The sequence below is a fragment of the Patagioenas fasciata genome, chromosome Z (genome assembly GCF_037038585.1).
Source record: "Patagioenas fasciata isolate bPatFas1 chromosome Z, bPatFas1.hap1, whole genome shotgun sequence".
Lineage (NCBI taxonomy): Eukaryota > Metazoa > Chordata > Aves > Columbiformes > Columbidae > Patagioenas > Patagioenas fasciata.
This window is the reverse complement of record NC_092560.1, coordinates 84764118-84788931: the sequence shown is the minus strand read 5'-3', so window position 1 is coordinate 84788931 and position 24814 is coordinate 84764118. Positions and strand designations below refer to the sequence as shown.

The 24814-nt window shown below is 52.3% G+C and overlaps 1 protein-coding gene across 23 annotated transcripts in view; it reads left to right on the top strand.

The window, feature by feature from the left end:
- Window positions 1-24814, top strand: part of LOC136115087 (transcription factor 4) — a 173063-nt gene that overhangs the window by 142597 nt on the left and 5652 nt on the right. For 13 of the 23 annotated variants that reach the window (XM_065860975.2, XM_065860970.2, XM_065860969.2 and 10 more), the window contains 8 exons: window positions 3376-3443; window positions 4454-4532; window positions 6598-6674; window positions 8388-8591; window positions 21356-21491; window positions 21592-21754; window positions 23254-23483; window positions 24671-24813. In XM_065860975.2, coding sequence (XP_065717047.1) covers window positions 3376-3443; window positions 4454-4532; window positions 6598-6674; window positions 8388-8591; window positions 21356-21491; window positions 21592-21754; window positions 23254-23483; window positions 24671-24807 — 1094 coding nt within the window. In that variant the 3' untranslated portion in view covers window positions 24808-24813. The remainder of the gene's footprint in view (window positions 1-3375; window positions 3444-4453; window positions 4533-6597; window positions 6675-8387; window positions 8592-21355; window positions 21492-21591; window positions 21755-23253; window positions 23484-24670; window position 24814) is intronic. The other 10 variants (XM_065860968.2, XM_065860982.2, XM_065860965.2 and 7 more) reach the window with 7 other exon arrangements.

Here is a 24814-nt window from a genome sequence, read left to right as displayed (position 1 = left end):
AACTCCTGCCCTGTGCCCCAGAAAATGCCCTTGAAAAACAGCATCTGGATTTTCATCTGGATTCATCCCCTGAGAAAAACCCATTGTGAATGAGAAGAGCACCAACACGAGCACAGGGAGTTGTCGGAGCAGCTGTAAATGTTCAACGAGCAGTGCTCTCGGGCTCGGTCTGAACGGAGGGCTGCGAAAGCACGGCTTGGATCTCGGTGCGAGCCCTGATCTCCTCCTGAAGCAGTGAAGCTCCCCGCTCTCTGGCCACACGCTCCTGTCCCTCATTTGCCCCAGAAAGCCGTTTGTGCCCATCCCGGTGCTCGTGCAGCTTATACCACGCTGTATATTCCACAAGAACATTAAGCCGCCGGTTCCAGGAGGGCGGTGACCTGTGGCACACCGTAAGAACATGACTTTTATCCAAGCGATGTCACTTCCTCCTAATTTGGGAGGATCAGCAGCCGTGAACACCGAGATGGTGCAAGTTTTTCCACCCTTCTTTACATAGGAACATAATTTCCAGTCTGCTGGTTCAGAAAGCGCCGTTCCAGCAGAACGGTGCGAGTTTGTACTCCGATTTAAGCTATAAAAAGTCTGGCTGGAATTCTCTCATAGGAGGCCTATCGGTTACACTAGATGCTTCACTCGCTGGGATGATACTCGCTGAGATACAGATTCCTGGAAGTTTATTCAATAACGTTCCGATTTACGATCAGAATCCCAACAGCGGGGCGTGGGAAGGCTGCACTTCATCATTCTGTCCCCTCGCTTTCCAGTGCAGAATTGTTCTTTGCAGAAACACGCTGAGAAAGTTGGAGGAGATGAACTGTAACAATAAACATGCTCTTCAACAGCGTTACAATCAATCCATCAAAAGGTCGCAGGCTTTCAGGGCGTCTTCAGCATATTAATTGTCTTATGAGTGGGGAAATATCTCACCAGGAGAAGCGATGGGTTTGGTGCTGTGTTTTCGAGTCCCGTTTGCAAATCCCATTCCCAGGTTGTCTGTGGCTTCGGCGTCGTGCCAGAACTTGGCCTTGTCACGCATTCGGTGACCAAGTATGATCCTGGCCATTTCTGCAGCTCCAGGACATCCTGCCCCGTTCCTCCCCTCTTCATGGACCCGTTGGCCATGCAGCCGTGGGGATGAACCTCACCCCTTCTCATGCCTTTTCCCGGAAGTTTCCTCCAGCGTTCCCTCGCTCTTGCGTCCGTCATCGATTCATTAATTGAAACCTTTCCGCTTCATTGAATTAAAGCCCAACGCGGCTAAACCGTGCCCTTCACATTTGGAGGAGTTTCACAGGGTTCCTTGCACTGAGCTCTTGAGCGTTTCGCGTAAGAGCTTGAAAACATCTGTCCTTGTTCAGAGCAGAAGCTCCTCTATGGAGCAGCCCTGTCTTCCTGGTAACTCTGCTCCCTTACAAAGCGAATTGTTCATTCCTGCTCGGCTGATCTCTCTCCTAATAATTCCTGTATCTGCAGGAATATCCTCACTTCCTGCTATCTGAAGATGGTTCATTTCTCCCAGAGCCTTTGGGAGGTGGCTTTGGTGAAAGCTGAGCGTGCAGATGTGTTCCCTTTACAGAATCACCTCTATCCATGTGCTCAGCGTGGTCTTGAATTGATTTCGATTCGCAGGACGTGCTTGCCTCCAAAAGAGCAGTGTTGGTTGTGCAAGGGGCTGTGTTTATCCATGGGGATATTGCTCTTCGTTAATCTTCCCTCCTATTTTCAGTATTGGCTTTTAAATCTCTCTGCCTTCCTCCCTCCAGCCCTGGGTTGCTCTGAGCAGCCACTTCTACACTGCACTTAAAAAAGTGTTTGTTTGAGTTTCTTGAGAGCTCTTAGAAGCTTCATTTGGCTCTTTATTTTGCTTTGTATTGACTTATTTTAAAGCCTTTACATTGATGCTTCACTTGGAGCCAATTTTTGACTAATCCCTTGTAAAATATCATCTCTCCCATGGCGGGGCAGCCGAAAAGAATCTCTTTAGCATTTCTTCTATGAGCTTTTTTTTCCTTGAATTCTCCCGTTACTACCAGCTCTCCCTCGTTGTGCCTGTTCCTTGATGGGCTTGGAAAAGCTTTTAATAATGGCTTCTGTTCTCTTAGGTCACAAACAGATTTCAGTCGTTAGCAAAATGAGGGCGAAAGCAAATCACAGTTCACGTGTGGAATGGTTAGCGATACAAGAAAGAAAAGCGGACATGTGCGCCTGAGCTATTTTGGGGACACGAGCACTTTCAGACGATCTCTGTCTACTTATATCTTGGTCTTTGGTGCAGAAGGTGCCATATTTACCTTGCTTTGGCCAACTGAGCTCATGAGGAGAACCCAACCTTCAGCCAGCCGAATGGAGGGCTTAATTTTACAGTAATGCACGTAGACTCACTTAGAAGAAGGAAAAAAACAATGCGTGATTTACATTTCGATTCACAGTTCACTTCAGAGCCAAGTAACTGCGTTTCTGGACATCTGCCTGGTATCGTTCAAGGCACAAAGCTTTGGGTTGTGATTTACAATGTTAAGTTAACCCCGATAAGCTGCATCTCTGGATGGCATCGCCTCTTCTCTCTGTCTTCACGTTTCCTTATATATCTTCCTTTATATATCTCGACGCTTAATTTCAACCCAAGCCGGGATCACACGTTCCTTCCCACGCCCGGAAGATTTAACTCAGTAATACTGGGGTGAAACTCAGAGGAGGCTTTTTAATATTATTAATGACCAAAAAGCGCCTGTGCTTGTCCATTGTGGTACAAACACGGGCGGTTTGGTCTCCATCCCTGGCTTTTATATAAAAGCTACAATCCCATAGCCTCAGAGATATAAAAAATCAATTCATTAAATACTCAAGTGAAGTCGAAAGGAACATTTTTGACAAGTCCATATGGAATTCAATAACGTCTTTAAAACATGCATTGGAGAGTATAGAAAGGACCAGGGTCATGGGGCAAGTGAAGAGAACACTAAATAGGTTTTATAAGTGAAATATTGTGCTGTTATATATAGGTGCTTGGAGTTTCCAACGAAAACCCTTGTTAGAGTGGATTTGCACATCCCAGAGCACCTATTTTCCATACCTTTGAGCATCTTTTACTGTTAGAAACGCTTTGTTCAGAAGAAGTGAATCCATTTGGCCAAGTGCTATCAAATATGCCATACAGTTAAAAAAGAAACAGCCGGTCAAGCTTATATTTTATCTGCAAAAACGGAGCATGAATGTGTTTGGTATCTACCTTAGCAAACAAATTCATGGCAATTAAAGATTAATTTTATGTAATTAGCATTAAAATGCAATTAAATCGTGAGTAAGTGGACCAGGAATAGAAGTCGCCAATGTCTCCCTGCCTGATTTGACACGGGGTCTCTTGTTTTGCAGCCAACAGAGGAAGCGGGGCGGCCGGCAGCTCGCAGACCGGGGACGCGCTGGGGAAAGCACTCGCCTCTGTAAGGAAACATTTACTTGGGAATACACCTTTTACCCTTTGCAAAGTGTGGCATTTAATCAGAGTGGAGTCCGAGATGCGCGGCAAAACGGGAGAGATGTGGTCCCGGAGTCACTGCCGAGCAAAACGTTGAGTTTGAGGCTTCATTTAGTGGAGAATAGAGCCGGGAAGAGGGGAAGGCTTGGCCGGGGAGCCGCGTCCGTCCGTCTGTCCCCCCGTTCCCTAGGGCGAGCGAGGGCTGAGCAGAACGACTTGTGCGCTCCCCAGCCACCCGCAAACGGGATTCCTATGGAGTTTGCCGCTCGATTTTCTCTTCTCATGGCAGTTTCCACCTCTTCGGTCCCTGTGGTTGCTGTTAGAGTCAGCGGTGCCCGCTCGTACCCGGGTAGCGGGGGCACGGCGGTTTGCCAGCCCCGAGGGGACCCCAACCTGCCGTGCCCCAGCTATTGCCGCGGTACCGGTTGGCACGGGCTGATTTTAATAAGGACCACTAGAGTTATTTTCTGGGCAGAGTGGGTTCCATTGAGTTCTCATGAGAGTTAATATATCTATCTATATTTTTTCGCATATTCTTCGATGCTTCATTAAAAAAAAACCACATTAAAACAAAGGCGAAAAGTCCACCTCTAGTTTGCCTGAAAGAACCGATACAGTACAGAATCCACTTCGAAGTGGTGCCCTGACAAATGGCACGAGCGGGGACACCTTGTTCAGTGACACTCGTCTGTACAGCAGCCTATGCAATGAGAACGTGTAGATCACCGTAGCAGATCCACGTGACGATCAGAAACCACAGCTTAATTGACTAGTGTCCGTTCCCATCAAAAGGGGTCTGTTGTCTAGCTTCCTGCGCCTAATACAGTTTTGTCTTTATAAAAGTATTAATATTTGAATAAAGGCTTTTTAACCTGTCCTGCTTTCATTTAAATGAACTGAATGCATAAGAATTCCATATTTCTTTCTGCATCAGTTTGTGATGGCTTTAGATTAATTCTGTATCATCTTTTAAAGATCTATTCTCCAGATCACACCAACAACAGCTTTTCATCAAATCCTTCAACTCCTGTTGGTTCTCCCCCTTCTCTCTCAGGTATTGTTGTTACGATTCTATTTTACTGAACGTTTCAGGGTGTTTTTCGGTAGGAGGTGCCCTGTGCTCGGCGTGGGGAGCAGGTCCTTGCAGCTCCCAGGCCTTGGCAGCAGCGCAGCGGGGTTCCCATGTCCTTGTTGGTGGCTCTGCAGTGCCCTTGGGCGCAGAGATTGTCCCCATGCGGGGACGTCCAGCCCCACACCTCCTTGGATGATCCGTAGACTCCATCTCTGGCCACACTGAGCCCCAGTTGATTTTGTACTCCGTTTACAATAATGGCGCATTTTAACTAAACCCGCTTTCCTAATAACAGCCTAAACTGCAAAGACGCAGAGGCCCAGGGTAGTTCTCATGAGCATCAGGTGTTTTAAATGTTTACCTGGGTATAATTTGGATTTCTGAAACCTGAGACCTTCCAGGTGGAGTGTTAGGATTCTCCTCCCGTGCAGCACACGCCGATGCCTTGGAGAAGGCCTCTTGAGGCAAGATCTCCATCCCAAAGAAGCCAAAACCCCCCAGTATCCTCTTTGCATGAGCCCTGGATGCTTTAACCTCACCAGGAGTCCTAAAAGGCCGCTGAGTTCCCACAGGGCAGATCCATCCCTTGTTGTCCATGGGCCCTGAGTAGCGGGACAGAGGTGGAAGGAGCTCCTGGGCTCCTCATCCTGCAAAGTGATGCCCTAAGCGCAGGGACACAGACCTGGAGGGACAAAACCCTTTTGGGAGGAGGGATGAGAGGTTTGCGTGAGGCCCAGGAGGCGGGGGACACCACGTGTACACACAGCAAGCGTCCCCACAAAGCCACCCCTAGCAGGGGACAGAGTGACCACCCAGCCTGTCATAGCTTGGAGTAGGGTCCCGCAGCTCCAAAAATGCCCTTATTTTGCCCACAATTTTAGCAGCCCCAGCACTGGGGCTGCGTTTGTCCTCGCAAGGTGCTTCCCGATGGAAGGGACCGAGCCAAAGGGAAACCCCCTTTCATTTTGGGCTGCCTGGCTTTCTGCAGGCTCTGCGGGGAAAGAGGGAGAACCCAGTGTCAAAATAAGTACAAATACGGACTATAAGTGCGTTTAAATAGGAGCTGGAAGCGTTTAGCATGCAAGACGCTTTCCCTCAAGGATATCAAGTTGAAAACTATTTCAAAAGTAAAGATTGCAGCTCAGTGCTGTAGCAAAACCTCAACTAAAAGCTCCGTGGCGACCAGAGAAGGGAAGATTTAAGTTTTAATTAGGACTGGCATAATTTTGAGTTGTATGAGAAAACAAAACCTGAACTGTGAGAGCCTAAACCCAGATTGCCATGAGTTCCACCCTGGGCTGTCCCAGCCCAAGCAAGCGCCGCTCAGCGTAGACAGCACCATTAAAATCCCGATAGTGCCATCTCAAATCCTTAACCCCGCTTTTCGAGATCGTTCAGGAGATCACTCCTTCAAGAGAGTGTTAGAAATTATCTATCCATATAAAAGCTGTTGGGAAAATACTTTAAAAAAGGCCTCGTTTTCCCCGTGTTTGCCTCGGAAGGGCTGCGGGGAGCAGGACCCCTTTTCTCCCCGCGCCAACAGGAGCAGGATTAGAGCAGCGGATACAACCCAGGGGGGTTTGGCTCAGCCCGAACTCTCCGCCCCGAGGGAGCGCAACCCTCGTCGGCCTATGCGTGAATGTTGTGTGCGGTGCTTTCACTCGCCATTTTTTATTATTATGGTTATTTTATTCAAGATTTTGTAAGCTCGCTGGTGGGACGAGGTCACGGGCGGCGTGGAGCGTGTTGCCTGTGGCTCCTCCGTCCACCAGCGCCACGTTTGCTCCTCGCTGAGCTGGGAATGAATGCGGCCCTGTATGCGGAGGAGCAGCGCGGGGAGCTCTGTGGCCTGCATCTACGTGCTTCGCTACAAAATACCTTGGTTTTCCTATTTTTTTTCCATCCGTGTGTATTTTGGAAGTTCTCCATATGTCTACTCTATAGTCTATCTGGAATACGGCATTTACGTGTCTACAAAACTGTCCAAAAAGTTTGAAAGACTTTTTTGTTTGCATAGTTCTAATGGTAATTCCGATTTTACTATTAGCAGGCACAGCTGTTTGGTCTAGAAATGGAGGTCAAGCGTCATCATCTCCCAATTATGAAGGTCCCTTACACTCTTTGGTATGTTCTGATCGGTGACCTCCTCTGCCTCAGTATTTTACTTGCTGTTCTTTCCATTTCTCATCCATTCTTCTCACACAGGTTTTCATTTCGTTAGTGACCACTTAGGCCCTCGGGCTTGATTTTCCCACCTCTCAGTTTGTCTCATGGGTGCTCTGGAGATCCGTGGTGCGGTTGGAGGTGCTGCTGGCCAGGGTCTCCTGTTCCACCGGGGATGTTGTGTTGAAGCTACCGAAAAGGGGAGCGAGGACCGCCAAAAAGGGGCTGCTGAGCAGGTGGATGGAGTAGGTTGAGGAGCGTAGGGGAGCAGAAAGCCATGGACGTTGGCCCGTCGCTCTCATCTCTCCCCGGGAAACACCAGCAAGCTGAGCTTACCCGGCCAAGCTGGTCCTAAATGCTCACGTGGCAGAGAGGGTTAAAGAGGCGTCAGTAGGACTTGGCGCCTTCCTTCACGGGAGGAGAAGCGAGAGCCAAAGGCCCGGTAGGACAGGGCACTGCACAAAGCCCCGTGGCCTCCATCTCGCTCTTCTCGGTTGGTTGTTGGTCCCAGGTGGAAGTCCAGGTGGTTCCCCTGAGCGGTGTGGAATGCCTGACGTATGGTGGGGTGTAAAACAGCGCTAGAGCTTCCAAGTTGCCTTAAGAACAAAGCAATCAGCTAATTGCCAAGAGGGCAGCGTTTAACCCGCGGTGCGGGCGATACCGCAGTCCTGTTGGCTTCGTTAGCACTTTGCCAGGGTCAGGAGTCGGCATGAACCGTTTTTTGTGCCCCAATACAGAAACGTTTCTCATGATTGACTGTGGTATTTTCTAGGCTATCTGTCTTCTGGCCGTTTTTTAGTTATTTGGAGAGCAGTGGGTTGGTTAAGAGATGTGCTGAAGAGATCCATCAGCTCTGCCTAATCCTGTGTGCAGCTCAGGTTCCCCAGTGCTTCAGGACTGTCCTTGTGAGCTTCCCCCTTTGTATTTAATGAAAGAGCGAGGAGTTGAGGTTCCCAGGTCTGCAGACGGGTTGTTCCCAGGGCAGGACAGGCGGACACGGTCCCTCCGGGTCCTTCCCAGGGCAGGACAGGCGGACACGGTCCCTCCGGGTCCTTCCCAGGGCAGGACACACGGACACGGTCCCTCCGGGTCCTTCCCAGGGCAGGACACGCGGACACGGTCCCTCCGGGTCCTTCCCAGGGCAGGACACACGGACACGGTCCCTCCTGTACGACGGGTGGGCGAAGCCTCAGCCGTAGGACCTGGTAGTTTCTCCTTGTGTGTGATCCTGGGATTAGACGGGGGGAGGAAAATCCTGGTCAGAGGTTGATGATGATCAAAGGTGTATTTGTTTCTTTACTTCTTTTTTATTTTTTTTATTATTATTTTTTTTTTTAAGTATCACTAAAACTTTTCAAAGACACAGAGGGCAACATATGTACTGTAATGATTATGTTCATGAGGAATCATTGAACCTGTTTTGCCCATGAAAATCAAAGCTGTACTCGTGTTAACCATGCTCTCTCCTTCCCCGCAACGCTACTCTAAACGTTACCCGAGGGAAACAGAGAAAAGAAATAGAAAACAGAACAAAACAAAAGGCCCAAAGCGAGAGAAACAAAGAGCAAGGGGTTGAGAAGGGAGGACGGGCTGGCCGTGCCGTCCCGCGCACGCCGGGGCAGCGCCGGTGCCCGGCGCCTGCTGATGCTCTGCCCGCTCTGTGTGTCCCCACAGCAGAGCCGCATCGAGGACCGCCTGGAGCGGCTGGACGACGCCATCCACGTCCTGCGCAACCACGCCGTGGGCCCCGCCACCGCCATGCCCGGCGGCCACGCCGACATGCACGGCTTGATAGGGCCCTCGCACAACGGAGCCATGGCCGGGCTGGGCTCCGGCTACGGCACCGGGCTGCTCTCCGCCAACCGCCACTCGCTCATGGTGAGTCCTGGCTTCTCCGTACCGGGCTGCGCGGATCCGTGGGGAGAATGCTGCTTTTCCTTTGTGCGGGGTGTGCGTGCGAGCTGTTGTGTGGCTGTGGGGGGCAGAAAGCTGAGCGGAGACCTTACAACTGCCCAAAAGGTGGGGCATGGAGGGGTTGACCTCTGCTCCCAAGTAACCAGCAACAGTATGAGAGGAAACAGCCTCACGTTGCACCAGAGGAGGTTGAGGTTGGATCTGGGGAACAATTTGTTCCCCAAAGGGCTGTGGGGCATTGGAACAGTGCTGGAGTCACCATCCCTGGAGGGGTTGACAGTACACACAGGTGAGGTTCTCAGGGACATGGGACATTAACATCAGGACTCGATCTTGAGGGTCTTTTCCAACCTTAATGTGTGTATGTGCATGAGATGCCAGCGAGTGTCCCCATTGCTGTTTGTTCCCATTGCTGTTTGTCCCCATTGCTGTTTGTCCCCATTGCTGTTTGTCCCCAGTGGCTGCCGCGGTTGCTGTCACTGGTCCCCAGCTGCTCGTTAACCGTCCGTGCTAACGGAGCCTGGGTTGGCTGAGGGCTCCTGAAACACTTGTCCCTTTTTGCTTTCAAAACGATGTCACCAGTGTTGCATTTTACTCAGGACCCACCTCTGGCTTGGGAAGCTGGGTGCGGTTTTTACTGTAAGGCTCAGCTTTGGCATGCGGGGCTGGTAGCTAATCTGTTTTAAACATGTGCTTAAAGCCAGGGCGAGAAGAGGGAAGTTAGAGCTCGCTGTGGGTTGTGTTTCGCTCAGGATTACAGAGCCCTTCTCCAGCGCAAACTAAGCGGTGCACAAAGCCGGGCTTTGCTGACCCTCCTCGGGCTCACAAGCTCGTGTCCCCTGGTCGGTCACTGCTGCCTGCCGGGGTGACGTGCCACAAAACCCGTGGGCTTAGGGCTGTAATTTGCTCTTCGTGCACCGCTCAGGTCTCCAGGACAGACATCTTGCACTTTGCGGAGGAAATATTTTGCCGTTGCTTTCTCTCTTGCAAAGGAAAAGCTTGTCTCTTCAGTCTTCTTTAATGGCACAAAAATAATAAGGAAAAGTAGCTTACATAATGCGTATGAGTCCACAGAAATCGTAAAGCAGAAGTTAATGAAAAACAAGGGTTCTGCAGCAGTTCTCGGTTAGGAAGCGGTGAAGTTGTGCACACCCGGGGCTGAACTGGATCAGTGCGATCTCCAGCAGGATTCACAGGCGTTCGCTTTTATACTTCAGATTTCCTCCCAGAAACGGAGCTGCTTGCTCGCACGCGGAGCGCAGGGAGGGAACGAGGGGTTGTCTGGCGGGATTTTCAGATGGTTGAGGCTATTTAGGTTAATTAAAACGAGGGGAAAATAACGCGGGAAGAGAAAGGGACCGGACAGATCGGTGGGCAGGTCGCTGCTGTGGGGTGCTGGGAGGACTGGGCTTGATCCCGGCTCATCCTGCAGCCTAAGGGCAGGGCAGGGAGGACTGGGCTTGATCTCGGCTCATCCCGCGGCCTAAGGGTAGGACGGGGAGAACTGGGCTTGATCCCGGCTCATCCTGCAGCCTAAGGGCAGGGCAGGAAGGACTGGGCTTGATCCCGGCTCAGCCCGCGGCCTAAGGGTAGGACGGGGAGAACTGGACTTGATCCCGGCTCATCCCGCGGCCTAAGGGTAGGACGGGGAGAACTGGGCTTGATCCTGGCTCATCCTGCAGCCTAAGGGTAGAACGGGGAGAACTGGGCTTGATCCCGGCTCATCCTGCAGCCTAAGGGCAGGGCAGGGAGGACTGGGCTTGATCCCGGCTCATCCCGCGGCCTAAGGGTAGGGCGGGGAGGACTGCGCTTGATCCTGGCTCATCCTGCAGCCTAAGGGTAGGACGGGGAGAACTGGGCTTGATCCTGGCTCATCCCGCGACCTAAGGGCAGGGCAGGGCAGATTAGGAGCAGGAATTCCAATTAAGCAACCACATCTGGGGAGGAGAGCGTGCGCCTCTGCTGGAGCCGCCTGGAAGCTGCTCCTCGCTGTGCAGGAGTCCCGAAAAACAAGCCCAAAAGCCCATTGAATTGAAAGGGCGCACCCAAATGATGGAGTGATGGTATATGCCGTGGGTGTATAATTACGTATACACACATGTATGTACGTTCCCTGTGTTGCGGTTTGGTTTTCCCGTCTCAAAGCGTAGCGGAATGAGTTTGGGGCCGAGCAGCGGGAACGGTTGCGAGCGTGGCCGGGTTTTCGTGTGAAGGGAGCCCGAACAGATTGCGCTGATGCTGTTTAGAAAGGAGATGAATAAGAGGAGACATAATAGAGGTGCATAGGATAATGGGCGGCATAGAGAAGGTAAATCTAGCTCTCCTATTCATCCCGCCTTATAATTAAAGAACAAGGGGACATTCAGTGAACCTGACAAAAAGAAATACTTTTTCTTCAACACACAATGACCTGTGAAATTCGTTGCTCCACGATGTAATCAAGGCCAAATGTTCAGAAGCATTCCAAATAGGATTAGACATCATCTGGAAAATGCAAACATTTCGAGTTTGATTTGATGGGATTCAGGCGGGATTCCTCCTTTTCTCTTTCGGCAAGGGAAGGAGAAAAAGAAAGGCAAACTTTGATGGCCGAGTGTGAGGAAGGAAGGAGCTTCTCCCGGTGGCCAATTATTCGATAATTACCACGTCCCCGCTGCTTGCTGGGGACGGTGGGTTAGGTGATTATACAATAATGAGCGCCCAGCGTTTGGGAGAGCAGGGGTTTATTCAGCAGGGCCGTCCCGAGCCGCGTGGGATGCTGGGGACCTCAGAATTCTCCATCTCTAGGGTTTTATGTGTAACCCCAGAGCTCTCCCAACCCACATTGGCCTTTATTAAAACATCCAGCTGTCTCCTGCTTGCCCAGGTTGATTTTCAGGTGTCCTTACCCAGCTCCCCTTGACCACACAGTTCTCCCCTTCAACTTGACCGCATACAATGCCCGTAATTCCTGTTACTTCAGGTTATTAATATGTAACGTCGGTTGTTGAACGCAGCACCTGAGAAAGGAAAACAAGGAGGGTTTTGTTTCTTTTTGATAGCTTTGTGGCAGGTTCTCGTTAAATTAAATGTCACTAAAAGCAACTCCCATCGCGGGTAAAATAGCATTAAAAGCTGTGACTTTGCCTGCGCCATTTGTGGGTTAAAAAGAACACAAAATGTTAACTGCGAATGGTCTGTGAAGGGTAAAAGGTGCTTTTTCAGCAGCTCCGTTCAGTCCATCTCCTCTCCCCTTCCCAAGAAATGAGCACGAAGCAGACGTCGTTTTGCTCTCTGTGGCAGTCGCTGAGAATTCACAAAAGGAAAGTCGAGATTGTAATTCAGCTTGGCCTCAGGTAATATGTTAAATACACTTGGGATGCATATAATCTAAGATTTTCGGGGGTACAAAGCTATTTTTTCCTCCAGTGTTTAGACAATACTTCTTTTAATGAAGAAATCTGGCTTTATTAAAAGGCGGATCTGTGACTTACAAGCGTTCCTGCATATCTGCTCTCAATCAAGAGAAAAGAGCTTAATTTTTCTAGCTTTGTTGGCTTTGCATATGTGAAACCGCTGCACCACGCACCCGGGGCATCGCTTCAGAGACGGCTCCTTCCGTAAATCTGTGCTCCCCACTTCACTACCAGATGTAGGTGAGGGTAGATTGAGACAACGAAAAGCAGCGACAACGAGCGACGCATCCGGCGATTCCTTCGCGTTTTTAGGGATGCGGAGACGCTTGATGGGGTCGGACCGGTTTTGTTTGGGCTCTGCTAAATAAGTGGCAAGGTGGCTGGGAATTCGGGTGCTTTGTGAGCGAAATGAGGCCGTTTCACTGAAAACCCCAAGTCTGCAGCATTACTCACTGTCTGCAACCGCCGCTCGGGCGAAAGGAGTCGGGCCCGATGGTTTCTTTTGGAAAACTGGTCTGAATTTGGAAGGGAAAACATCAGAACAAAGGAAATAGTTTGGGAGTCGAGTCAGGCTGAAGTTCGCCTTTGACCATTTGATACATTCCACGCTCAAAAGGAAGTTGAGGGGGGGGGGAATTTAAAAAAGAGAAAAAAATCAAGGAGGATACTGGTAATGTTTTCCACATTTGAATTTTAATACATGAAACAGGCTATAAAAGGCCGGCCAGCTGCAGTAAATAAAGTAGCAGTGGGAGGTACGGGCCGGAAACTTGGAGAGAGCGGCTGTGCCCGCCGTGCACCCTGCCTGCTCCTGCCTGCACCCTGCCTGCTCCTGCCTGCACCCTGCCTGCTCCTGCCTGCACCCTGCCTGCTCCTGCCTGCATGCTGCCTGCACGCTGCCTGCACCCTGTATGCTCCTGCCTGCACCCTGTGTGCTCCTGCCTGCACCCTGTGTGCTCCTGCCTGCACCCTGCCTGCTCCTGCCTGCACCCTGTGTGCTCCTGCCTGCACCCTGTGTGCTCCTGCCTGCACCCTGCCTGCTCCTGCCTGCACCCTGCCTGCTCCTGCCTGCATGCTGCCTGCACGCTGCCTGCACCCTGTATGCTCCTGCCTGCACCCTGCCTGCTCCTGCCTGCACCCTGCCTGCTCCTGCCTGCACCCTGTGTGCTCCTGCCTGCACCCTGTGTGCTCCTGCCTGTGCTCCTGCCTGCACCCTGTGTGCTCCTGCCTGCACCCTGTGTGCTCCTGCCTCTGCTCCTGCCTGCACCCTGTGTGCTCCTGCCTGCACCCTGCCTGCTCCTGCCTGCACCCTGCCTGCACCCTGTGTGCTCCTGCCTGCACCCTGCCTGCACCCTCTGTGCTCCTGCCTGCACCCTCTGTGCTCCTGCCTGTGCTCCTGCCTGTGCTCCTGCCTGCACCCTGTGTGCTCCTGCCTGCTCCTGCCTGCACCCTGTGTGCTCCTGCCTGTGCTCCTGCCTGCACCCTCTGTGCTCCTGCCTGCACCCTGTGTGCTCCTGCCTGCACCCTCTGTGCTCCTGCCTGCACCCTGTGTGCTCCTGCCTGCACCCTGCCCGCACCCTACCTGCTCCTGCCTGTGCTCCTGCCTGCACCCTGTGTGCTCCTGCCTGCTCCTGCCTGCACCCTGTGTGCTCCTGCCTGCTCCTGCCTGCACCCTGTGTGCTCCTGCCCGCTCCTGCCTGCTCCTCAGTCACAGTCCCATCAGGAAAGTCTCACAATGAGGCTGTCTCTGAAATCCCAGCTCAGGGTGAAAAGCCCTCGCGGGCTGGAGGGCACCGGGACCCCCAGCACCCCCCAAAGCTGGGCCCTTTGCAGGGGTCTGGGGCTCGCGGGGCAGGGGAGGTTCAGCTTTCCCACCCCGTGCACACCCAGCTTGCTCAAACACGCGTGGTCCCCCGGGGACCATCCCTGACGTTGACGTTAAGCAGCGTTTGCGGGGCCGAAAACACGGTCACGAACAGCGAGGTGGGCTCGTAACGCTGGGACCAAACCACCCCACACCCACAAAGAAACTTCTGGAAAGAGTCAGAAACGAGCACAACATGGGGGTTGTGTCACACTGCTCTTAGAAAACACGGTTATGCTGTGGCAGCGCACAAATGCATCGATTAAAATCATCATAACCCACAAACTGGGCTGTATTATTTCTAAGCTAGTGCTGGGAAGCCCAGGACCAGCGCTCACACTTCACACACGACCCATAGCAACACAGCCCAGGCCCGTGCATCGCTGCGTTTTACATCCACATTACACGAACGTATGGAATTTTCCACTCCTAGGAGTTAAAGTAGCAGCTCATGAAGTAATTCGGTTATGTCATCCCTACATAAACAAAAAGTCAAGCGGCTTGGCGTTATTTAAAAGGCAAAGTGTGGCTTTTGCTGGTTTGTTGCGCTGTCTTTTGTGTTCTGAAGCTTTAGCACGGTTGTAGCTGCTGCATCTGTGGTTTGGGTTTGCTTGTCTGTGGTTTTTAGTCAGCAGGTATAATACATCTTAAAAAAACTGGACAGAATGACCTTATTGGAATGAAGTCTGGCAGAACAGGCACCGGTGCAGGTTTTATATAGCACCGTTTTCTGCCTAATTGGTTGACATTCCTAATGCTGCGCAATTACAGCCACTGTCATCTTTTTAAATTATTTCATAGCTATAAACTTCGTTTTGACCGGGAGAAAAACCACGGAGCACTATTTAAATGGCACCTTTGCTGGAAAGCGTTGTCCTCGCACAATGGCTCCTTTCATTACTAAAGCAGCTAATTAGGGCTGTGGTTAAACCCGTCGTATTTGGTTTCCCGGGCTTGGGCTCCACAGCCGCCTGCTCCTTAAACTGCTTTTTGGTGCAATATGGTGAACTGGAGGAGCCAAGCGGGACGGGGATGAAGGCAGCAGTGAGGATGAGGATGCTGGGGATGAAGGCAGCAGTGAGGATGAGGATGCTGGGGATGAAGGCAGCAGTGAGGGTGAGGATGCTGGGGATGAAGGCAGCAGTGAGGATGAGGATGCTGGGGATGAAGGCAGCAGTGAGGGTGAGGATGCGGGGGATGAAGGCAGCAGTGAGGGTGAGGATGCTCGGGATGAAGGCAGCAGCGAGGGTGAGGATGCTGGGGATGGAGGCAGCAGTGAGGGTGAGGATGCTCAGGATGAAGGCAGCAGTGAGGGTGAGGATGCTGGGGATGAAGGCAGCAGTGAGGGTGAGGATGCTGGGGATGAAGGCAGCAGTGAGGGGGAGGATGCTGGGGATGAAGGCAGCAGTGAGGGTGAGGATGCTGGGGATGAAGGCAGCAGTGAGGGTGAGGATGCTGGGGATGAAGGCAGCAGTGAGGGTGAGGATGCTGGGGATGAAGGCAGCAGTGACGGGAGGCTGGGGATGAAGGCAGCAGTGAGGGTGAGGATGCTCGGCATGAAGGCATCAGCCAGGGTGAGGATGCTGGGGATGAAGGCAGCAGCCAGGGTGAGGATGCTGGGGATGAAGGCAGCAGTGAGGGTGAGGATGCTCAGGATGAAGGCAGCAGTGAGGGTGAGGATGTTGGGGATGGAGGCAGCAGTGAGGGTGAGGATGCTCAGGATGAAGGCAGCAGTGAGGGTGAGGATGCTGGGGATGAAGGCAGCAGTGAGGGGGAGGATGCTCAGGATGAAGGCAGCAGTGAGGGTGAGGATGGTGGGGATGGAGGCAGCAGTGAGGGTGAGGATGCTCAGGATGAAGGCAGCAGCCAGGGTGAGGATGCTGGGGATGAAGGCAGCAGTGAGGGGGAGGATGCTGGGGATGAAGGCAGCAGCAAGGGTGAGGATGCTGGGGATGGAGGCAGCAGCGAGGGTGAGGATGCTGGGGATGAAGACAGCAGTGAGGGGGAGGATGCTCAGGATGAAGGCAGCAGCGAGGATGAGGATGCTGGGGATGGAGGCAGCAGCGAGGGTGAGGATGCTCAGGGTGAAGGCAGCAGTGAGGGTGAGGATGCTGGGGATGAAGGCAGCAGCGAGGGTGAGGATGCTCGGGATGAAGGCAGCAGTGACAATGAGGATGCTCTGGCCTGGGTACCAAAATCAAGCATCCGGGCGTGCAGACTTGCTCGCAGCATCATTTCCTCCCCTCCCTCCCCGGCCGTTCGGTGAAGAAGACTTAATTTTCCTAATCCTGCACTTTAGGACCCTTTCTATCTCCGGATTTAGCCAATACTTCCATGAATAATCGTCTCTGTTGGAAGGAAATCGCAGGGATTATTGCAGTGACTTCCTCCGCCAGCCGTGGCAGCCCCTTCTCCAGAATAGGTCGCGACCGGTTGGTTTCCCTTTAATTATCTCCAGCGGTGGGAAAGTGGGGGTGAATTAGTGCTGGGGGGCGGCTCCCGTGGACGTGGCGCTTGCGCCTTTTTTGTCCTTGGGCATCATCTTCCCCCTCCTTTGAACGGCAAAGCCCGGCTTGGCCACTTTGGGCTCGGATTCAGCGGCGTTTGCACACAAGTGGCTCGCCAGCAGCGCTTTCATAAGAGGTTTGGCGAGCTGCTCGGGACTCTGCGCTACTTCTTGCTGTAGGAAGAAATGTGAACTTGGCTTTTTGCCTGATTTAATGCCACTCTTAATGTCTCCTTTTTTTTTCTTTATTTTTATTAAATCCTTTCTTTTCCTTTTGATCTTATTTATAGCTGAGCCACCGGTCATATGGAAACTATTATTGTATAGCGTGGAGATGAAAGACTTTGGTGCAGTTAAATAAGAGTGAATAATTTGGACCAATAATCCGCACATACAGCGCGAGGCCGTTTGTGTCGGCGTGCCCTGCGCTGTTCCCTTTTTAATATAGCGCTGGAGGTTTCTAAGGGCTTTGCACAAATCTGCTTTCTGTCAGCCTTATAAATTCGGACAATATTGAACACATGTTAACATGCAGCACCTTACAACTCGCCCGCCGCCTGCTTTTATTTATCTAAGTGGATAACACAAGGTCATGGGGTTTAGAAGGACCAAGCGTGTTGCTCGTTGCGTTTGCTCGTGATAGCGGCGAGTTAGGAATAATCTCTTCCTAAGCGGAGCTTAGAGGCTGGAGGTGATAGTTTTCTTTTGTATTTCAACAGTTAATGGTATGGAATTCACCTCTCAGCACGAGAAGGGTTAAGTGTAAGGAAAGGGGTGCAACACCCCCAACTTCTTACAGCTCCTTCCCATGCCCAAACTTCAGATGCCCATCTATCTCTAGGACCAATGTCTCTAGGACCATTTCTTGCTGCTCAGGATGCACTTCTGGGGCAGGAAGGGGTTTCCTTGCTCTGGAGGATGGCGTTTCCATCATCATATACACGACACACGGAATCCGAGGTAATTCCAAGCAAAATCCAGGCAGGCAGGTGCCGCTGGGACGTGCAGCAGCACCATTGATGAAACCAGCAGCTTAGACACAGCACAGTAGTTGGGGTTTTATTTAAAGTGCACTTTGTGGGATGAGGATGAAACTGTGAGTTTTCTTCCAACATCATGTTCTTTATCAGGAAAACATCTCCGTCGTGAAATGCTGAGTATCCAAGAATTAATTCCCACCTATTTTCTTGAAGCGGCTTCCCGTCCCTGATGAATGTACAGATAGCACAGGTAATCTGGGATGCACACACTTGCGTAACCAGTAAAACCTGACATGGGCACCGATGCCTGTCACCATATAGAAAAGTGAAAACGCAAAGGTAAGAGAAGACAAGACGTAGCTACTGAAGCTTGAAATGCCATAAAAGCCTAACGCAAGTGCGGTTCAGGCACCGTCTGGCCGGGTTTTGGTGCCGTGGGACGATTCTCATCCTCTGATTTCCATCCCAGCCTTCTCTGTACCGCTACTTTTTTAACTTGAAGAGCCACCCAACCAGCAAACTGGGGCTTCTCGTGGGCTTTTCCCTTGGGCTGGGTTATGGAGCGGGTTGTACTTCACACCCCAGCGTGCTCGTGTGCCCGAGACGCGAATGCGAGGCAGAGATTTGCACATCAAGAGCAGAGCCCGCTCACACCTCCCGTATCGTTTTAGGATGCGTTCTTTGTCAGGTTGGTGGTTTTGGCTCCAATCTGCTGAGCGCTGCACTAGGAGACTCTTTAAAGAGATGGGGCTAAATCAAATATTAATACAACTTCAAAGCGAGTTTGATTCTCCAAAGATAAGTATTATTTCTCATCCCCACTCCCCGGCTGGGGGGAACGATTCGGATCTTGGCTCCGCCTCGGGGCAGAGCTGTTGTTTGTGTAACAGACAAACCAGTGGCTCCAATGGCTGCTGAGGGAGGGGGGTGCGCAAAATGCAGCATCTTTTGTGTCCCCAGTGATGCCGGGAGCTGCCCACAGCCAGATCTCGATTTTAGGCGCTAACGCCTCGCATAGGACGGGCTTTATTGAAATAAGTCGCGTCCCCTGGCAGGCGGTGGCTCTGAGACACCTTTGGTGCGTGGTGATGCCCTTGAGAAGGTGCCGGGCTGCTTGGGTGGAAACGTTTAAATGTTTAAAGGAGGAACGAAAATGATGGTTAAAGAGAGCGGGAAATGGCCAGCCCGTTTTAGGGGACATCTGAGGCCTCACATTTGTTGTAAAAGTGGGGTTTTGGGTATTCGCACCGGACGGAGCATCCCGTGGGCAGGGGAGATGCGGTGGCAGAGTCAGCCCTCAGAGTCTTTGCTCCTGGTTGGTTCGGGTCTGTTCCTGTAGGTACATTCACATACACACGGATGTTTGCAGCCCAAGTGGAGTCAGTCTCGGAAAATACACCGTCCCATCTGGACACGGGGGAAAATGAGCTCACTTAGTCACAGCGGGGAGAAATGGTCCTTTTTCCTGTAGGGATGGCCACGGGTTGGCCATGAAATTCACCGGTTGGCAGGAAACAAGCTGCAAACCTCAGCAAGCAACACTGATCGCAGGGCGGGTGGTGAAAGAGAATTGATCGTCGTTATCAGTCGCTTGTGAGATGTCACATAGGGTTACCTGCCCCATCTCTTGAGAACCTGCAGGAGAAGAACCGTCAGGACATCTTTGTTTTAAATATGAAGAAAACTTTGTATGTCCGTGGTAAAGCGTCTCATGGTTTGCAAACACAACCGTCTCAGCAAAGAGAGGGTTTTTGTCTCTGCATTTTGCACTTGCTTTCGGTGATTTGCATTTGGTCTCGTAGTAAAAGATTTTCTCAAGTTCCCCTTGGCAGGGTTCCCTTTTATCTTTCTGCCTGCGGTCTCGACTTGCTGGTAACAATTATCCTATATTATCTTGTAAGTCTGATTAGAAACATCCCTCCATCTTTTAATCTGCCCCAGTACTTACTTTTTTGAGAATAAAGAGCGATTTCCAGTGCTCTGGTGGGAGCGCACAGGGACGTTCTGTCTGTCCGTCCCTCCGGACGTCTGTCCGTACCCACAGCTCTGAGCAGCGCTGCTCTTACCGCTCCAGGTGCTTTTATATTAAATCCTCCTGCAAGTCCCTACAGTTTTGCTCTTTGGATGCTTTGCTTTCCTCGACGGTCTCCTTAATGTAACGAAGGAGCGACCCCGAGCCGCGGCGAGGGGGGGACGCCGCCTTTCCAAGTGTTTAATAAACCCTTCATTGCTGCGTCATGCGGAGTTTGGGACCGGGTGGTTAATGAAATACAGCGAGCGCTCATTTGGACGAGGCCTCTCGTCTTTCGGAAAGGCAGGTGACACGCGGTGACGTCTGGGGGCTCCCGCTGTCAGAGGCTTCGCCGGCATTGCCGGGGAGAAACCGGCAGGGCCGCCAATCCCATCGCCCCAAATGCCAAATTGAAATTCCTGCAGGATTTCCGACGGCAGCGGGGGAATGGAGGAGCTCACAATTAAGCATATGGGCATTAAGATAATTGTCAGCTCTGTTGGCGGACATGATAGAAGACAGATGGGCAGGACTCGGTGCGCTCGGCGCCGGCGCCCTGGGAGGCGGTTTGACGTTTTACCTGCCTGAGCTGCTCCGCCGGCTTTGTCACCGGGCGTGTGGCGCCGCGTCCTCCCGGCGCTGTGCGCGGTGTGCGCGGTACGGCTGTACTGTGTGTGCGCTGCGGGTGTGCACAGTGTGCACACTGCAGCTGTACAGGTGTAGGGTGTGCGTGGGACACCTGGAGGTACGGTGTGTGTGATGTACAGTGTGCGCAGCTTATGTGGTACAACTGTGTGTGGTGTGTGCGGTGCGGCTGTGCGCGGTGTGCGTGGTTTATGTTATACAACTGTGCGTGGTGTGCACAGTGTGCACGGTACGGCTGTGCGTGGTGTGCGGGGTGTGTGCAGTACAGATGTGCACGGTGTACATGGTACAGCTGTGTGCGGTGTGCATGGTACAGCTGTGTGTGCCATGCACAGTGTGTGCAGTACAGTTGTGCATGGTGTGCATGGTGCATGCGGTACAACTGTACGCAGTGTGGCTGTGCGCAGTGTGCGCAGCGTGCACGGTACAGCTGTGCGTGGTGTGCACAGTACAGTTGTGCATGGTGTGCATGGTACAGCTCTGCAGGGTGTGCACAGTACGGCTGTGCAAGGTGCGTATGGTGTGTGCCATACAGCTGTGCATGGCATGCACAGTGTGCACAGTATGCAGGGTACAACTGTGCATGGTGTACACAGTATGCACGGGAGGGTGTGCACAGTGTGCATGGTACAGCTGTACACATTGTGCATGGTGTGTGCAGTACAGCTCTGGATGGCATGCACGGTGTGCATGCTACAACTGTGCATGGTATGGCTGTGCACGGTGTGCATGGTGTGTCTGTGCAAGGTGTGCATGATGTGCACGATACGGCTGTGCAAGGTGTGCATGGTGTGCATGCTACAGCTGTGCATGGCATATACGGTGTGCGTGGTATGACTGTGCACAGTGTGGATGGTACAGCTGTGCACGGTGTGTGCAGTACAGCTGTGCAGGGTATGTATGGTGTACATGGTACAGCTGTGTCTGGCGTACATGGTGTGCACGGTACGACTGTGCAAGGTGTGTGTGGTGTGCATGGTACAGCTGTGCATGGCGTACATGGTGTGCACGGTATGACTGTGCAACTTGTGCACAGCGTGCATGCTACAGCTGTGCATGGCATGTACAGTACAGATGTGCACGGTGTGCATGGTACAGCTGTGCATGGTGTACATGGTGTGCATGGTACAGTTGTGCATGGTGTGCACAGTGTGCACGGTTCGGCTGTGCACGGTGTGCATGGTACAGCTGTGCGTGGTGCGGCTGTACAGGCCGTCTGCGCCCTCTAGTGAAACACGTCCCCGCGCCCCGTCTCGCTGTCCCTCGCTGTCTCCCTGTCCGGCTGTGTCCGTTGCCGCAGCCCTGAGCGCCGGCTGTGTCCCCGCAGGTGGGCGCGCACCGCGAGGACGGCGTCAGCCTCCGCGGGAGCCACTCGCTCGTGCCAAACCAGGTCCCGGTGCCGCAGCTGCCCGTCCAGTCCGCCACGTCCCCGGATTTGAACCCGCCCCAGGACCCGTACAGGGGTGAGTATCTGCGAACCCCGTCCCGACGTGCGACTGGGGTTACAGCTCCGTTATCACAGCTAGGGGTGTGCAAACAGCTGACCTCCGTGTGTTTCCGCAGGCATGCCGGCCGGACTGCAGGGACAGAGCGTCTCTTCGGGCAGCTCCGAAATCAAATCTGACGACGAGGGTGACGAAAACCTCCAGGACACCAAGTCTTCTGAGGACAAGAAACTAGAGGATGACAAGAAGGATATCAAATCAATTACTAGGTCAAGATCTAGGTAACAGTATATAATAGTGTCGCTTCATTTAATTCCTTTACTGGATTTCGATGAAGTGAACAGAACAGGAGGAAACTGAGGTTTTCTCCTGGCAGGTAAAACCACAGCATGAGTGGAACGGCGTGGCTGTCCTGGCAGTGCCCAGTTCCCGGCTGGGACCTGTGCTCCAGGACGCCCTCAAATTCCAACCATTGGCAAATTCGGACACTGAGCAAGTTGCAAGAAATTGCGTTGCACTCAAATGTATTAATTGGGCTGTTATTCCTTTCTGCCTATGCTTGCAAATTGGAATACAGTATGGATTTTTATCTCTTTGAAAATGTGCCTAAGAGCTGATGGCACCTGCATCTGACCTAATGAACTGTGTGATTTTCCTTTATCTGTGCAATAGATTTGTCATTCCCGGTGCTCAACTTGTGTAAATCTCCTGGGCTCCGCAGGTTTAAGCGGGGGATTTATTCATCTTTACTTGTTCGCCATATTCTTTATAATAATTTTGGAAAGGTATTAGTGAAACTGTAGCCGGATTCTGGGAACTGATGGTGAACATGAACAGTGTCTGAGTGTTGCAGACGTGGCCCTGAGCACGCGCCAGGCTTTACTTTGTCCCTGATGGCCACCTGCCTGGCTTACCTGTCACCACGGGCCCCAGGTCCAGCTCAGCGCTGCAGAGATTTGGCATCACAGCCAAAAAAGCCGCAATGCAGGCACAGCCCGGCTTTGTTCAGGGCATCTTTGTAACGATTGAACGGCCTTTTTGTCGTCCCACACCTATATAAAAACCAAGCCCAGGTAAGACGCGCCTGAGCAGACTCGGACCTATCGACCAGCACCCGTTGCTGTTTAAATTTATTATATTCACATGTCTTATGACCGGAGAAAATACATGACATTCAGGATTTTCTCTGAGTGAATGTGTTGATGTAACCATGTGTACAAGTGAGGCTTTCATGTGCATTTATGATACGGTAAGAAGAAAGCACCTTTGTGCCCATGTGAGGTGATCGCACTTGTTGTTAATTCAGCAAATAAGCTGTCACTGTTGCATATTTATATGTGCTTTGAAGCTTTTGTAGGCTAACGATTTTGCTTTTAACATGCTTGCAGCTTTAAAAGGTTACTCCTGATATTTAGTTCTCCGTCTCAATCCACTGCTGAAAATGTATTACTCCATTTGCATAGCCAATTCCAATTATATAGTGCCAGTGACTCACCAGTGGGTGTGTTTGCAATTTGAAATCATCGTTTTATCTGCATAGAAAGCGGTTTTGTTGCCAAAAGGATGCAGAAGTTCCCCCCTTAGTGCTGCGAACCCACAGGCAGCAAAGCTGGGAGCAGCACAGGAGCCACCGGCGCGTCCTTCGGGGTTAAAGGGTGACAATGAGTGATTTGCTCTGTTCATGACTTGGAGCCCTGGTTTTGCAGAAGCTCTGTTGAAAACCTTCGCCCTCCTTGTTTTCCACATCATTAGAAAATGATGTATTCCTTTTGTCTCCCAGCAATAACGACGACGAAGACCTGACACCGGAGCAGAAAGCCGAGCGGGAGAAGGAGAGGAGAATGGCCAACAACGCCCGGGAGCGCCTGCGCGTCCGCGACATCAACGAGGCGTTCAAGGAGCTGGGCCGCATGGTGCAGCTCCACCTCAAGAGCGACAAGCCCCAGACCAAGCTCCTGATCTTACACCAGGCTGTGGCCGTCATCCTCAGCTTAGAGCAGCAGGTCCGAGGTCAGTGTCCTCAAAGGTGTCCAGGCGGGTTTGAATGTCTGCAGAGAAGGAGACTCCACAACCTCCCTGGGCAGCCTGGGCCAGGCTCTGACACCCTCACCCCAAACAAGTTTCTTCTCATATTTAAGTGGAACCTCCTGTGTTCCAGTTCGCACCCATTGCCCCTTGTCCTGTCACTGGTTGTCACCCAGAAGAGCCTGGCTCATCCTCCTGACACTCCCCCTTTCCATATTGATCCCCATGAATGAGTCCCCCCTCAGTCTCCTCTTGCCCAGCTCCAGGGCCCCAGCTCCCTCAGCCTTTCCTCACCCGGGAGATGCTCCACTCCCTTCAGCATCTTGGTGGCTGCGCTGGACTCTCTGCAGCAGTTCCCTGTCCTTCTGGAACTGAGGGGCCACAACTGGACACAATATTCCAGAGCAGAGGGGCAGGAGAACCTCTCTGACCTACTGACCACCTCCTTCTAACCCACCCCAGGATGCCCACAACCATTTTGGTTGGAAGAGGCTCTCAAGGTCATTGAGTCCAACCATTAACCCAAGGTTGTCACTAAACCATGTCTCCAAGAACCTCCTTTCCGCGAATCCCTTAGATCCTTCATGAGTTTCACACGGTTTTTGGCTGGGGGGAGCGCAGCCAGGGATGCCCGACCCTGGTCACCCAGAGCGGGCCGGGCACCTCGAGCACCCCCAGTGCTTGTGTTCCCCGATAGCACTGGGGCGCTGGGGAAGGGCCTGGACATGTTTTATGTTCTGTAGCAAGACCCAAACTCAGTGCTAAGCTGGGCTGCTCCTCTGCAGAGCACACGGGGTGTCTGCAGAGCACACGGGGTGTTTGCAGAGCACACGGGGTGTCTGCAGAGCACACGGGGTGTTTGCAGAGCACACGGGGTGTCTGCAGAGCACACGGGGTGTCTGCAGAGCACACGGGGTGTTTGCAGAGCACACGGGGTGTTTGCAGAGCACACGGGGTGTCTGCAGAGCACACGGGGTGTTTGCAGAGCACACGGGGTGTCTGCAGAGCACACGGGGTGTCTGCAGAGCACACGGGGTGTTCCAGCGCTTGACCGGCCCGGCCGCAGCCTCCGGGACTGGAGCAGAGCACTGACCATTAATGATTTTGAACGTTTGTGCCGTTCCGCTCCGGAAAGTGAATATTTGAAATGGCCTTTTGCTTCGATTCAACAGAAAGAAACCTGAACCCGAAAGCGGCGTGTCTGAAAAGAAGGGAAGAAGAGAAGGTGTCTTCGGATCCTCCTCCGCTTTCGCTGGCAGGACCGCACCCTGGGATGGGAGACGCCTCCAACCACATGGGACAGATGTAAAAACAGG